At 48.5% G+C, this 16,103-nt stretch overlaps 2 protein-coding genes across 2 annotated transcripts; one reads left to right on the plus strand and one right to left on the minus strand.

The window, feature by feature from the left end:
- Positions 1-4,274: 4,274 nt before the first annotated feature.
- Positions 4,275-6,189, minus strand: H4C14 (H4 clustered histone 14). Its single transcript, XM_051858718.2, has one exon. The coding sequence runs from the start codon at positions 6,076-6,078 to the stop codon at positions 5,767-5,769; it is 312 nt and encodes a 103-aa protein (XP_051714678.1). The 5' UTR covers positions 6,079-6,189; the 3' UTR covers positions 4,275-5,766.
- Positions 6,190-15,216: 9,027 nt separating this feature from the next.
- On the plus strand, positions 15,217-15,647 carry LOC100354195 (histone H3). The gene has a single exon (XM_017345564.3). It carries the CDS (start codon positions 15,236-15,238, stop codon positions 15,644-15,646), a length of 411 nt encoding a protein of 136 aa, XP_017201053.2. The 5' UTR covers positions 15,217-15,235; the 3' UTR covers position 15,647.
- The last annotated feature ends 456 nt before the right edge of the window (positions 15,648-16,103 follow it).

Here is a 16,103-nt window from a genome sequence, read left to right on the forward strand (position 1 = left end):
AAGCAACTGGTGGATCGTTATAAACACATGCCCAGCCAGTTGATAGGCTGTGTGGCCCAGGTGTGAGAATACTGGGTTCCCAGAAGGCTTATCACTCACCTTTCACTTAATTACTGTTTTGTTTGATAGGAAACTCAGCTTCTCATCATACCTGGGGCAGGTGTGTAAGGTTGCAGGAACAAGAACCGGTCTCTGGGCTCTGTGAGAACTTGTGCATTAAATGGAAGGCATGTGGTGGTGGAAGGTGAAGAAGGATGGTAACTGAGCTATCTGGAAGTCAATGAAACGGGCTCACTCTGGAGCACTTGTAGGAAAACTTGGGACAGGAGCAGTCTACTGCAGGCGGAAGAACCGGGAGAATAAAAGGAGAATTGTGTGCAGGCCATGGGTGAGCAAAAGCCAGTAATGAGCTGTGGGGACTTTGGGGTAAGCTCATGTAGGGTGTCCAGAGTGCTAACCTGGGGCGAGGGCAGGTTTTATTCTGTAAGTAAATGACGTGATGTCACTTTACACAGGACAGGCCAGCAAATCCTGGGAGGTCGAAAAAGCCAAGGTGGGAGCTGAGCTGCTTGTGCTCTGCTGGCGGGAAGTAGACCAGGGCAGCCATTCTGAAGAGCAGCCTGGTGCTTTCTGGGCCAATTAAGGATACACAGATGATAGGAACCGTGGTTCTGTTCCAGGATATTTTTTCAGAAGAAATTCTCAGATCTCTATCAGGTGGGACATTGGAAACAATGTGTACATTTGTCACTGGAAGAATGGATACCTAGGGCCGGCGCTGTGGCTCAATGGGCTAATCTTCCACCTAGTGGCACCAGCACACTGGGTTCTAGTCCCAGTCGGGGCGCTGGATTCTGTCCCGGTTGCCCCTCTTCCAGGCCAGCTCTCTGCTGTGGCTCAGGAAGGCAGTGGAGGATGGCCCAAGTGCTTGGGCCCCGCATCCCATGGGAGACCAGGGGAAGCACCTGGCTCCTGCCTTCAGATCAGCGTGGTGCGCCGGCCGCAGCATCGGGGTGCGCGGGCCGTGGCGGCCATTGGAGGGTGAACCAACGGCAAAAAGGAAGACCTTTCTCTCTGTCTCTCTCACTATCCACTCTGCCTGTCAAAAAAAAAAAAAAAAAGATACATAAAACATGGTAGACAGTCCACCACGTACGCTGCAGCAGGAAGAAATCAAGTAGAGCATGGCCTTAGCCCCGTCAGGCTGCCGCAACACAGTAGCTTAGACTTCATAAATAGTTTATAAACAACGGAAATGCATTGCTCACAGTTCTGGGAAGCCCACACTCGAAGTGCCGGCCGCCTGCTTGTCTGGGGTGCTCCTCCTAGGTGGTGCCCTTCAACGTGTGTATTCTCATCACATGGGGGCTGAGGACAGCTCCCTCACATGTCGGTCCACCAGAGCCAGGCCCACATGACCTGATTGCCCCCTGAAGGTGCCCCCTCCCCCACTATCACACTGACACCTGTGGCTCAGTGTACGCATTCGATGGGGATGCATTCAGGCCATGGCAACACCTAACAAGAAAACAGCCTTCAAGGCATATTACTCTGTAGGGGGAAAAAATGAAGTGAAGTAGAAAACAATGCTCTTACGGAAATTAATATACTTGGCAATCATACATTTAAACAAGATGCTGGAAACACAGTAGAGTGGTTTTCCACAGGGGTGGAAAAAGACTGGGACCGAAGCTTGAAAAAGAGCCAGGAAAGCAAAGAACCAGGCCAGTTCCTTGAGCAGATAGGTAACAGTCAGAGCTGCACATGAAGAAGGTGAGTCCGGGGGCAGGGGACAAGAGCAATGGGAAGTGAGCAGCACCTGAGGCAGGGATGAGGCAGGGGAGAGGGGCTGAGGATGAGCACAGGGGACACCCCCCGCCGCCTGCTGTGGACTGGAGGGGAAGTGTTGACTTCGGGGCACAGAGAAAATTGCCTGAAGCTGGATGGGGGACAGGGCAGGCAGGGATCATGGAGGCAGAGGGGGGCCCCCCGGCTGACTCTGGGCCTCCCTGCCTGTGGGAGTGGGCAGCCCGGGAGTGCAAGCTGCCGAGGAGGCCGCTGGGGCCAGGGCTGTGGAGAGGTCCCGCTAGGGACCAGATGGGCCCAGGAAGGTAGGAAAGAGTCCTACCCTGAAGCCAGCAGAAAAACACAAGGAAACTGGGCCAGACGATTGTTTTTTGGTGCTTTCTAGCACTAATATTCTCTGGTTCTACTAAATAAATGACAAATATATTAATAGAGCCTCAGATTATTCATGATTTGCAAAGTGTGTGATATTTTAGACAAATGTCTTGGTAAAATTAGGAGCACGCACCATGGTGTATCAGAGAATGCCATGTTGTTTCCATCACCTAAACAGCAGCTTCCTCATTCATGATAGTGATACCATTTACCTTTTAGCGTTTTCAGGGATTTGAATATTCTTGAGTAATAACAGTCAAGTCAGTTGGGGAGTCCATTTGGTTCTTTAGGATGGCTTTGTTTTTTTGGTCCAGTCCTGAAGAGTCTGGCGTGTTGCAACCTCATCTTAATGCTCAGTCTTACTTGCTCCATATTCTAGCTGCTCCTCCCTTCAGTAATCCTCCCATGATTACAGGCATGTGGGAACTAGCTGGGGTTAAACAGGCAATAAATATATAACTTCTGGTTTCTTTATCACTTCTGGCCCTTTCATTTGATCCTTAAAAAAGTCCCCTCAAAAAGGCAGGAATTCAAGACCGATGCAGTGGCATAGCAGGTAAAGCTGCCATCTGCAGGGCCAGCATCCCATATGGATGCCCGTTTTGAGTCCCAGCTGCTCCACTTCCAATCCAGTTCCCTGCTAATGCACCTGGGAAAGCAGTGGAAGATGGCCCAAGTCTCTGGCTCCCTGCAGCCACACAGGAGACCTGCATGAAGCTCCTGGCTTCGGCCTGGTCCAGCTCTGGCCATTGTGGCCATTTGGAGAGTGAACCAACAGATTTTGAATAAAATAAACAAATATTAAGGAAAAAAGAAAAGGCAGGATTCTCTGTAACAACTAAATAAGAGAAACTAACTTTGGCTGAGATTTGCTGTGATTCACATCACAGATTCTCTGTTTTGAGGAAAATGATATTCATGCTTTTTAAAAGAAATTTTAAAAATTCAGAAATGTTCCATGAATGTTAACAAAAACCAACACCTACAAATATATATAAATCATTCTTAATATTTCAACATTCTTATTCACTCATACTTTTTATATACTAATAGCTGCACAAATGACAGTCCTTTTGGCTCAAGTAGAGAAATATATGGCATACATAAAGCTCAGAGTGAAAGGTTTCAAAGGAAGAAAAGTTAGAATACGGTCAAAGGTGCTCAGGAGCATTGACCTGGCTGTGGAGGAGTGTAGCGCTACCACGCAGGCAAGCAGGGAGCCTGGAAAGGGAGGTCTGATAGTGGGACACTCCAGTGCCCCTGTGGCCATGGTGATGGAAGTAGCTCCACACACTGGACTCTGTAATTGTTTCTGGTCAAATGGCAATGCAGAAAGGTGACTTCAGTTCTTGTCTCACATGGAAGAATTTCCACAGGGACAAGGCAGTGAGCAAAACAAGATTTATTGGAGTCAGAAACCTCTGGCCCCAGCAGCCAGGACAGCTCCACGAGAGGCAGACCTGAGAAACCAGTGGAAGCAGAGTCTTCTAAGCACAACTGGGGAGACAATCAATCAAAGGACGGGGACAAAACCCATCAGAAGGCCAGAACTGTAATCCTGTGTAACCCGCTCATGATAAAACAAAAAAGCTTCAGGCTGATGCTGTGGTGTAGTAGGTTAAGCCTCTGCCTGTGGGCTAGCATCCATATGGCTACTGGTTTGAGTCCCAGCTACTCTACTTCCCATCCAGCTTCCTGCCAATGACCTGGGAAAGCAGTGGAAGATGGCCCAAGTGCTTGGGGCCCTGCACCCCTGTGGGAAACTCAGAAGTTCCTGGATTCAACCTGGCTCAGTTCTTGCTGCTGTGGTCATCTGGGGAGTGAAACACTTCAGACCTCTCTCTCTCTTAAATAAATCTTTAAACCAAAAAACCACTTCAGTGTGCATTAAAATCACCTAGAAGAGACTGGAGACTGCTCCATCGCAGCCCCCCAGAGTTTCTCATTCGCCAGATCTGGGGTGGGACCCAAGACTGTGGTTCTAACAAGTCCCCAGGTTTCCTATGCAGCTAGATTTGAGATCACTAAGACAACTGACATGTTTTCCATCCACTCTTTCTCTATCCTTTTTCTTCAATCTTCATATCCTTTCTCAGAGCATCTGAGGATCAAATATATTCACTCTGCATTGCCTTGAAGTTAAAAAACAAAAGGGTGCTAAATAGACACTATAAATTACAGATTTTAAAGGGAAAAAGAAACATCATGCACACAGAAGCCTCCAATTTATTTCTCACATGGATGCCAAATAACAAACCACTCTCACAGGCAAATAGTGGCAAAATCATAATTAAGCTTCAGGATTAGAAGTGTGGACCCACCACATTTCAACCTGAACCAGAGCAGTTTAGAAGGAATGGCAGTGTACAGAACTGCCTGCCATGCTGATACAGAACCATTTCCTTCTGCCTTGTCAAAACTAAATTGAGGGGCCAGCGCTGTGGCGCAGCGGGTTAAAGCCCTGGCCTTATGGGTGCCGGTTCTAGTCCTGGCTGCTGCTCTTCCGATCCAGCTCCCAGCTATGGCCTGGGAAAGCAGTAGATGGCCCAAGTTCTTGGGGCCCCTGCACCTGTGTGGGAGACCCGGAAGAAGCTCCTGGCTCCTGATCAGCGCGGCTCCTGCCATTGCAGCCTTCTGGGGAGTGAACCAGCGGATGGAAGACCTCTGTCTCTACCTCTATCTGTAACTCTTTCAAATAAATAATAAAATCTTAAAACAAAATTGAGCTTTCTGTACCCGTGGTGGGTATGTTCCTGCAGGTGTCTTAGCAAGCAAGCAAGCAAGCAAGCCCTAATAGGTAAAATTCACCTGCCCGAATTACTTGTTTTTGCAAAAGACTTACTTCCACTGCAGGCTAACATTATGTAGTTTGCTCAAGTTTATAGGGACACATTAAAACCTGTCTCCACCCGTGTCCTTGCAATGCTAAGTTGAGAACTGTTTAACACATATCACAGAATACCATACTTCTCGTGCACTGGCCAGAAAACTTGCTAGAAGCAATTTACTTTTAAAACCGGCCCTGGGTTCATCCCTCAACTAATTACGTCTCATCCTTTTATTTGGCTTTAAATAGTTAACTGTCGTTGGCTTTTACAATCTCATCTTTATTGCAAACAACCAACTACAGGTCGGAAACCACCGGCCAAAATGGCCCTTAAGGGTGCTTTGGCTCACTCACTCCTTGGGCAGTGACAGAAAACGAAGGGGGCAAGTTAGCCAAGTCAAGCGGGGTCCAGCGATAGAATTGGCGCGGCCCAACTGCAGACCAAGGGCTGCCTTGGCTACTGTGCTGATCAAATTCGGACTGTTCGTGTTGACTCACTGGCCTCCACCTCCCCCGACACATCCCGGGAACCCGCGAAGCCCGGCACCCCCGGGATCGACAAGAGTACTGGAAATTTCGCTGCTCCGGGGAAACCCCGCCCCAGGACCACCCCGGTACCTACTAAAACTACCCCCCGAGTCTGACTGCCTGACTCGGCCATTACTCTCAGCCCGAGCGCCCAGCTCTTCCGAAGACCGCGTGGTCGGCCCTAAAAAGGGCCTTTGGGGTGGGAGGTGGAAGCGGACTGCAGCGGCAGTTCAGCCTCCGAAGCCGTAGAGGGTGCGGCCCTGGCGCTTGAGCGCGTACACCACGTCCATGGCCGTGACGGTCTTGCGCTTGGCGTGCTCGGTGTAGGTGACGGCGTCCCGGATAACGTTCTCCAGGAAGACCTTCAGCACGCCACGCGTCTCCTCGTAAATGAGGCCGGAGATGCGCTTGACGCCGCCGCGCCGAGCCAGCCGCCGGATGGCCGGCTTGGTGATGCCTTGGATGTTGTCCCTCAGGACCTTGCGGTGGCGCTTGGCGCCGCCCTTGCCCAAGCCTTTGCCGCCTTTGCCTCTGCCAGACATTGCTGCCGCGATTCAGAGAACGGACTGTGCCGCAGCCCGCCACGGCTTCCCTGGATATACAAGCGCGGCGGACCGGATTGGGAACGGAAAGCGCGCCGGCGGGAAGCCCGCTGGGCGGGCCCTGCTCCCCCGACCTTACGTCACTTCGCTTCCGTTTCCCCTCCCCCCCCCTTCCGCCTGCACGGGTCCCTTTACCACACTTTAACCTTTTTTCTTAAGGAGAGTTTGACTCAGAACTGTTAGCCTCCTGATTCCGCAGTCTTTTCGCCGCGGTCTCCCGCGCTGTGGGCCTGGGGTGGGCTTTCAGAGGGGACCTGGGGAAGGGCAAATGGAATCCGGGGTCGGAGGCAAAAGCGCCCGTGCCCGATCGAATCCACGCAGAGGATCCCCAAACACGATCGATCACATAAAACTGCCCAAAAGCTGTTTTCGCCGTGAGGCCCGGGCGACCCGAGAGCCGCGGAGCCTGGGCTGCGTGCTCAGAGGGAGGAGAGGGGCCGGGCGCCATCGTCCCTGGGGCTCGCGTTTTGTTGGTGTGAGGCACCATTTTTCAGCTCCCCCCAGGACGGATTAGGGACTAGGAAGGCCGGGAGGCCAGGAGTCTCCGTGCGCTGCCGTGCACCCTCTGCGGGTGGATAGTCGGGTGGGGTGGAGGTGGCGATTGCTTATTCGCATCTCCCAAGGGCTTTTTGCCGACGCCCTCTCGTCCCTGCAGAGCCTCTAAAATCTGCCCTTGTTTCGGCCTGGGTACAGTGGCCGGGTTGTGTCCCCGCTGGAGGACAGCTCCGGAACCGAGTCAGGACCAGAAACGGCCCCGCGCAATCCACACGGGTTCAACACTGCTTCCTTTACCAGGGCACTCCATAGGAGGATCTACGAGAAAAATGTTCCGCTTTCTGCATCAGAGCTTTTTTTTTCTGAAAAAAAAAAAATTTTTTTTTTAAACTTGTGCCATTTCCTCTCTCCTTCCGCTCTGATTTCTCTCAATATGTTGATGAGCGGCAGATCCCTTCCTGTCCAGATTTCTCTGTCTCAGACCTATACGTTCACCCGGAGACTTGAATCATGACGAACTCCAATCTCCCAAAATCAAAATATCTGAACTTCAGCGTGGGAGATACGTTGAATCTCCCTCCTCCTCTTCCGGTAAGCCTGATTCTCTTGTCTGCTCACGGAATGGTTCCACTCTGCATCAGTGTAGCCGCATGCATAAGCCAACACTTTAGAATTCACAACCAGGTACCTTCCTCTCCCTTAACGCTGCTGCACAGAAAAACACACGTGCTCTTTTCTGATCCTTGAGCACCGCCTGCAGAGCCTACCGTGCTATTTTGTCTGCGTCTTCCACATCTCATCTCCCTTGGACTCTGTTCTTTCCTGTAACGTTTTCCTTATTTTCCTTTTTAAGCTCACATGTGGTTCAGCGTCCAGTACAAGCTCAATCATCGTTTATCTGTTTAGGGGCTGAAAAGGTACTGCATTTGATAAATACTAGTAGGAAAGGACACCTAATTGCAACACGGTAAAAACTTCTGCAAGCCAAGGCGGACGGAAAATGACTTTTGGCGTCACAAGAACCAGGACTCTAGGTGGCATTGGAGGCAGAATGTCCGTCCACTTCCCTTTTGAAGGGACCAGGATTTGCTACCCCAAACCATGCCACTGTTGGCATAAAAATTCCTTTGAGCTAAAGGGATGGGATTTGAGTTCCTGAAATCCACCTATGGGGTAGCACATCCTCCTAAAGGCCGCAGTGGGTGTTAACAGCCGGTGCAAGCGAAGGAGCCCTGCGCAGGACCGCTTCTGCGCCATCAGGGCCACACCCACACAGGTATCGTCACAAGACACGGATCTGTTTTCCTAAGGGATCTTTGATCTTTCCAAAATGTCAATTGCTTTTCCATAAGTGTCTTTCCCTGCCTCTCCCTCTTGAGTTTGAGAACCCCAGTTCTAACCAGTCCTTTGAGTTCCTCACCTCCAAGGGGTGCTCCATGTGTGGGCCTCATGCACTGTTGATAAACTTTTGCTTGCTTTTCTCCTGTTAATCTGTCTTTGGTCAGTCTAGTTTATAGGGCTCCAACTGGAGAAGCTAGGACAGTAGACAGAAAACGGATTTGTTTCCTTCTCCACAGTTCAGCCGTCTTCATCCTCCTTTGAGGGGCCTAACCACCATTACATAAACCAAATCGCCTCCAAGTTTCCCTTCTCCTTACAAGTAAAATTTAGCTGGAGAAAGCAGTTCGTCGCAAGGCCTGACTCATAGGAACCAAATGGCAGGAGACTGAATCTTTTTGGTAGAATTAATAACGTGGTTATTGATGAATTGGGGTGGCTTTTCCCTGCAAAAAAACTTTCCTCCTAAAACAAGGGTTGGCATTGGCAGTTCTCTTCAGAGAAATCCAGGGGCAAAGTCTCAGAGAAGAACGTGAGAGTCTCCCATTAGCTCCAGGATTCTTTTCACAGCCAAGCAGCTAAGTCAGGAGCAGGGTGGAAGGGAGGGAGGGAGGGACAGCCACTTTGAGCTGTTGGCAGGAGGCAGTGGATTTCAACAACTTTGTGGAGAATTTGCATGTGCCATGCACTTCCTGCTAAATCTTTCATAGGAAAGACTGTGCTTCAAAATGGGCGCTTCCAACCTAACAAGACTCTTGTACAGATCATTCAGGCTCCTTCCCCTTGGTCCCTGTCTGCCTTGCCTGCTCTGTTCACCAACTACATGCATCTCACCCACTGTAGCCCAGCAAACTGCTCTGCAAATCTTGAAAACATTACAACGTACAGGGCCTTACAGGTGTCAAATCTGCTGGCTCGGGGCCTGGCTGTGGCACAGTTGGGTAGAGCCATTGCCTGTGGTGCCAGCATCCCATATAGGCAGCGGTTCGAATCCCGTTGCTCCACTTCCAATCCCACTTTCTGCTATGGCCTGGGAAAGCATTGGAAGATGGTCAAAGTTCTTGGGCCCCTGCACCCTGGAGATGCTCCTGGCTCCTGGCTTCAGATCAGCACAGCTTTGGCTGTTGTGGTCATCAGGGGAGTGAACCAGTGGATGAAAGACTTCTCTCTCTCTGCCTCTGCCTCTCTGTAACTTTGCCTTTCAAATAAATAAATAAATCTTTTAAAACAAAAGTCTACTGGTTCACTCCCAAAATGGCCACAATGGGCTGGAGCTGGGTCACTCCAAAGCCAGGAGCCAGGAGCTGCTTCTGGGTCTCTCACATGGGTGACTGCTTTTTCCAGGCCATTAGCAGGGAGCTGGATTGGAAGTGCAGCTAGCTGGGAATCGAACTGGTGACCATATGGGCTGCCAGCATTGCAGGCAGTGACCCTTATCCATATAAGCCACAGTGTTGGCCCTTTACATATGTCACATTTTGTAAGATTCAATTTTGGGGAGCTCTTGATATATGAAAAATAAAACAGGATATTACAATTTTGACTATAGTTAATGGCAATATATTGTATTGTTGAAAAATGCTGAGAGAAGTATTAAGTCTTCTCACCACAAACTGATAACTGTGAAGTAATGCATTTGTTACTAGCTAGATTTGACCATTCTACATTGTGAATATACTTCAAAACATTATGTTGTGAATGAGAAGTACATGTGATTTTATGTCGATTAAAAATAAACTTGAAAGAAATTTTATATATTCTCCAAGTTTGCATTTAATTAATCCGTGCTGTACCTACAGACACAATTATAAGACAAGATGTTAGGTAGGAAGTTAGGTATGAGCTTATGTGTGTATGACAGGCCTAAAGAGAAGACATCTATGTCCAGCATATGCATCTACATCTCAAAGTCATCCCGATATGATAATGTTTCAGGGGCAGCCAGGCCTTCGCATCCTGCCCTGTCCTCTTCTACCTGATAACCTGCCAGGTGGAGGTCCCTGCCCCTTCTGCCTGACAAATCTTCCACAATCTCCCAGATGCAGCCCAGTATCTGCATTTCAAACACCCTGCTCCGGATCCTGATTCTCCAGAGGGTCCTGCTCACCCTTCCTCTAACTCAGGACAGCGGTGCCAGCTAGCCTTCCTCCTGTCTGATACCTTCAAGGGAAAACTCAGATAGGAGCTTCTTAGTATTTACAGCCATAAAATCCTTTGTTTCAGGAGGAGATGTGTGAAGACAAAGACCCATCTCCTTAAAAACCCCCGGCCTCAACCAGATTGCACGCTCAGCCCTCTGCCTCTCTGCTGAGCCGCCCGCCTGGTCTGGCCAGGTGTACTCCACTCAACCCTGTAACCTTGCCCCCCCCCCCTCCCCCGCCAAGTCCGAGTGACTGCACTCTTTCCCAGGTCCTGTCTGGAGAGGTGCCCATCCGTCCTTACAGATGTCCCTTCCCTAATAAACCTTGCTATTTTACCTCCCACTACTCTCTGTCTCACGCCTGAATTCTTTCTTGCGCGAAGACAAGAACCCTGCAATTTCTCCAGTAACAAAGATATACCTTCATTTGTGGAATAGATAAAAAAGCAATCCTGAAGCCATTCAGAAACTGGAAGCCTGCCACAGTTCTGCTGAGTTCCCTACAGTAGGCTCTCTTGGTTCATGATTCCGGTCTCATGTTTTTGCATGCTGCTACCTTTCTCCAGTTTGTACTTTTATTCTGCTGGGTAAAATTTCTTTTTAAGTTCTTGCTTGAATGTCAGGTCCCTAGTTAGTTGTTTCCTTCTTCCAGTTCTCATACTAATTTGGGTGTATCTTTATTAATACTTAACCAGAATAGCTATCTTCTAGTGAGTGCTCACACGCTCCCAGTCTATACAACATTTTACATGGGTTGTCTTATTTACATAATTAGTTAACTCGCACTGGAACCCTGTGGGATGCTGGGGTTTGATTTTACCAATGAGAAGACCACTGGTTTCCGAGTTCTTCAAGGCTGTCAGGGAAATGGGGGCTGGGTTCTTTATTCTTTCCACGTCATTTTCCTCACCTGTAAGTTGGGGTTTATGTTTCTCCCAAAGCTGTCACTCACTATTAAATGAAATAATGAATATACATTTTTGATTATAAAAAAATAAAATAAATGATGGAGAAGAAGAAACTGTGAGAGGCCAGAATACGCCACTCTCAGATCTGAGGGATTGTTGAAGACAATTGAGTCGATGCAGGAAAACTCTGCCCTCTCTATTTGCTGAAAAACAGAGTGTAGATGTATGAAGCCAAAAGTTTCCTGCCAGCCCCACCCCTCTCCCTGGGGGAGCAAAGACTAGCCTGAGAGTACTAATCCTTATTGGCCTGAAGTGGTGGTAGAGGCACTCACATCAACAAGGCTAAGGAACTGGCCTTCAACTGCCTTTTATTTGCCTTCCCCAACCTGTAGCCCCTAGGGACTCAAAGTCCTTTTCCTTTGTCTTACCACCCCTCTAAAAAAAGTACTCTTCTTTGTTGAAGTTGTCAGATGGGCTGGAATTCAAAGCTACCTCTTTGATAATTTGATAATTACTCACTCCCTGGGTGTCTCCCACATGTGTATGGAATAAAGGTGTTAAACTTTTTTGTTTTTCCTCTTGTTGATCTTTTTGTGGCAGGGTTCTTTTTGTGGCAGGGTTCAGTTCCCACAAGAACTTATGAGGTTTGAAGAAAACATTGTTATTCTCCTACAATACACATTAAAATTTATTAAACATATTAAAAATACAATCCTTAAACATATATAGCTGTTAACATTTCTGCGCTATGTAGCTTAGCTCTCAATGAGAATGGTTACTGGAATAAAAATACATTTGTATAGCTTTAGAATACTGTGAATAACATACTTGATCCTCAAATTCCAGTGTAATACGTAATATATTAAAATCAAACATTTTATAAATTCTAAGTTGTACAGTACAGGTAGGTAGTGTCAAAAAATCAGTACAAAGAAGGGTGCTATGTTTTTATCCAATGATCAGGATGTGGAAGGAATGAGTTTATCTCCGAATGGAATAAGGGGAGAAGCTCAAAATCCTATGGCTTCCCAATTTAGCGCAGGCCTGCAGATCACTCACTCAAGATGAAACCAAATTGGGCGCAGGGCCTGACCAACCCACAAGCTGAAGATACGGTTGCCCTCAGCTTGGGATGCTCATAACCCAGATTGCACTGGAAACCAGAAACCAAACTCAAACTCTTTCCAGAACACCTGTTTTAACTTAGTCCATTACTTTTGCACTAAACGTAAACACCTGTACACATAAAGATGGTATTCCCAATAAGTCATGCATTGAAATCTTGTTTTCCTGCTGTTTCCTGCATGGTAGACCTTGAGCATCCTAGGCATTTCTCCCCACTGCAGCTCTGGGATCAAGTGATAAAATTCAAATTCTCTGTCTTTAACCTGAAGGTCCTTATAAGCTCTGATGAAAGAAGCTTCAGAAATTTTAGGAGGAAAAATATCCTGCCTCCTGCAGAGAAGCAGAGGTCCCCGCGCACCGGAAAGCAACAGATCGTGAACTGTCACGGAAGGGCGACGTGGTGTCCGCTGCGTGCACTGTAGAAATTCAGCCAATACGGGTCTGAGTTCTGTCACTGGAGGCGATTTCTAACGGAACTGTACGTGGGGTTATTGTATTCTTTTCCCGACTTAACCTTTTAACTGACACCCCCATTTCCTGAGCAGCAATTCTTTTTTTTTTTTTTTTTTTTTTTTTTGACAGGCAGAGTGGACAGTGAGAGAGAGAGAGACAGAGAGAAAGGTCTTCCTTTGCCGTTGGTTCACCCTCCAATGGCCGCTGCGGCCGGCGCACTGCGGCCGGCGCACTGCGCTGATCCGATGGCAGGAGCCAGGAGCCAGGTGCTTCTCCTGGTCTCCCATGGGGTGCAGGGCCCAAGCACTTGGGCCATCCTCCACTGCACTCCCGGGCCACAGCAGAGAGCTGGCCTGGAAGAGGGGCAACCGGGACAGAATCCGGCGCCCCAACCGGGACTAGAACCCGGTGTGCCAGCGCCGCTAGGCGGAGGATTAGCCTAGTGAGCCACGGCGCCGGCCGGCAATTCTTGTGTTATATTTTCCTTAAGCCAGAGGATGACTCTTGGAATTTTGTTATTCTTAATGTAATAAAAGTAAAATAGACCCCAAGACTCTTGGATTCTATCCCTGAATACAGTAGTTCCCTCTGATCTGTGGAATATACATTCTGAGACCCCCTGACTATACTGTGTATACATACACCAAGGAACAAGCTTAATTTATAAATTAGACACAATAAGAGATGAACGATATGGAACAATCAAATACAATTAAACAACATACCATACTGGAAGTGTGTGCTTTGAGGCCATTAGTAAGTATGATGGGGTTACTTGATCACCGGCGCTGGGACCTCCACAGTGCGGTAGCTGAGTGGCTGATGGGCAGGCAGCAAGTGCAGCAAGGAAATGCCGGGTACAGGGGCGATTCCTGTCCAAGTAGGAAGGAGTGAGGTTTCACACTCCTCCAAATGGCCTAACAATTTCAAACTTCAGTGTGGTTTATTTCTGGGAGTTTGCATTTAACATTTTCTGACTACAGCTGAACAAAATAATGGATAAAGAGAGATGCCACATAGAGCTGGAGAATCTTTATGACTTAAATGGACACAATCACACACACGTGATCAGGATTTCTGCATCATCAAGAAAGAAGACTGCAGAGAATCGTGGCGGTGGGCTCCCTTCAGCTGTCATCCAGGCCCCACTGGCACTTCTGGTGGGAATCATTAGATGGCTTGATTGCATGATGGGAAAATGCTCACATACCTTAATGGACTCCATAAGCCTAATGAAATGGGAAATTCTGTCATTTAATTTGATTCTCTTGCACTAGAATATTATGTAGGCTTTGTTTCTTATCAAGACAAGCCATGATTTCTCTGGGACTCAGTTTTTTTTTATCTGTAAAATGGGGGCAGATAATGTCACAGAGTTAGGATTAAAGGATATAGTGTATGCAGAAAAACTCTTAAACACTCACTAGTGCTCGACAGGAAGGGAATTTCAGGTGTCCCTAGGGAAGGTGATGATGCCCACGAGGGAGTGGATTCTTGAATGTGTTAATTAAGCCAACAAGTTCTTACAGTGTGCTTTATGTGCAGGAAACCCCCTCCAGGTCAGGGTTTTTTACTTTGATTTTTGAAATTCATACTGACAACAGCAAGGTCAGCTTCTTGGGCCTGCTATTGTTCTCAGGTTTGTGTTTTTATAAGATTTGTATGTAATGCTTTTTCAATAAAATAAGCATACAATTAAACATTTAATATTAACTAGTATAACTTTAAAATATCAGAAGCCTTTACGTAATCATGGACTTACACATTTTTGTGAACAATACTTCAAAGTATATGAAATATTCACAAGTAAAGGATCTTTGCTCTCCTCGTGGAAAACAGAAATATGAGACTTGTAATTAGAAGACATTTTACCTTTATTGAATAAAAAATGTTAACTCAATAACCAAGTACCAGTGTATTTCCTTTGAAACTGTAATTTAGAACCTGGCTGATAAGGCCTTGACTACTTAAAAACTTTTCCCAGTTGTAAAGGAGAAATTATGTTCGGTGTTAACCCTCTGCTTTAGAAACCGGTCATCTGCAGAGACCTAACCGGCCCTTGATGTGCGGGGGCGGGGGAGGGGAGACGACACGGGAACCACATCCCGGAGAAAAGGCGTAGGGACCACGAGTGTTCGAGAAGCAACTGGTCAGCCAAGAACGGATAACACGGCTTTGGCTGGGTTGAGAAGTCAGCGAAAGAGAAGTCCAACTTTTTAAATTGCCTTAACTGCCTTTTTTTTTTTTTTTTTCACTAGGAACTGCCTATTTTTTTATTCCGCTTCAGTCATGACGTGCACCCCACGCCTTGATTCCAAACACTGAATCCCAGCTCGCAGAGGGAGAAGCTTGTATTCGGAAGCAATCTGTTAGAATACGAAGTATGCAAAACAGACTAGCAATCACCTTTACAAAAGCGACATAACAGGTCTTAATAAAAAGATAAACCCTTTCGATGTGAGATTGTGGAAAAGAAAGGGGAGAAACGTTTGCCTTAACGGTCTCCCGCCGCAGCAAGCAGGATTGAACTCTAACCAATGGGATCCCACTTCAGAAATGCCCAGTTCTCCCGGCCCAATCGAGACGAGGTCATTTCTATAAATAGGACCGCCCCGGGGCTCCTGCCCTGAACAGCGCTATGGCCCGCACGAAGCAGACGGCGCGCAAGTCGACGGGCGGCAAGGCGCCCCGCAAGCAGCTGGCCACCAAGGCGGCCCGCAAGAGCGCGCCGGCCACGGGCGGCGTCAAGAAGCCGCACCGCTACCGGCCGGGCACCGTGGCGCTGCGCGAGATCCGGCGCTACCAGAAGTCGACCGAGCTGCTGATCCGCAAGCTGCCGTTCCAGCGGCTGGTGCGCGAGATCGCGCAGGACTTCAAGACGGACCTGCGCTTCCAGAGCTCGGCCGTCATGGCGCTGCAGGAGGCGAGCGAGGCCTACCTGGTGGGCCTGTTCGAGGACACGAACCTGTGCGCCATCCACGCCAAGCGCGTCACCATCATGCCCAAGGACATCCAGCTGGCCCGCCGCATCCGCGGAGAGCGGGCCTAGGGCGCGTGTCTATAGCAGTCAACCTAAAGGCTCTTTTCAGAGCCACCCACGTTGTCGCTGAGAGCAGCTGTACCAGCTTTCCACCGGGCGGGTTTCCTGGTGCTTGGGAGCCCTGGGCTCCCGGGCAGAGCTCGCATGCGCTGTGTAAGCAATCGGGGCCGGTTGATTGAGGTCGGGGATGTGACAGAGGCGTGGCTTTCGGGTAAATACAGAAAACTGGAAGCTAGAGACGAGCTAAAGGCAGAGACGTACGATTCAGATTCTGGCCCCTTTTCTTCTAGTTTAGGGATTTCATTTCAGACTCCAGTATTTCATAATAGGCTCGGAGGGAGTCCCTGGCGGGTCTTAGCGCTTCTTTGCCAGACGCAGGGGGAAACGCCTTCCACAGAGCACAGGGTAAGATGACCGAAAAGAGCAAGCTTAGTGGCCTAAGATCGAGTTTAAGATTCCTCCGCGT

This window comes from Oryctolagus cuniculus, chromosome 7 (genome assembly GCF_964237555.1).
Source record: "Oryctolagus cuniculus chromosome 7, mOryCun1.1, whole genome shotgun sequence".
Lineage (NCBI taxonomy): Eukaryota > Metazoa > Chordata > Mammalia > Lagomorpha > Leporidae > Oryctolagus > Oryctolagus cuniculus.

Bases quoted from the DNA above. Each gene is read 5' to 3' on its own strand.
- H4C14 (XM_051858718.2), bottom strand. From the start codon at position 6,078: ATGTCTGGCAGAGGCAAAGGCGGCAAAGGCTTGGGCAAGGGCGGCGCC.
- LOC100354195 (XM_017345564.3), top strand. From the start codon at position 15,236: ATGGCCCGCACGAAGCAGACGGCGCGCAAGTCGACGGGCGGCAAGGCG.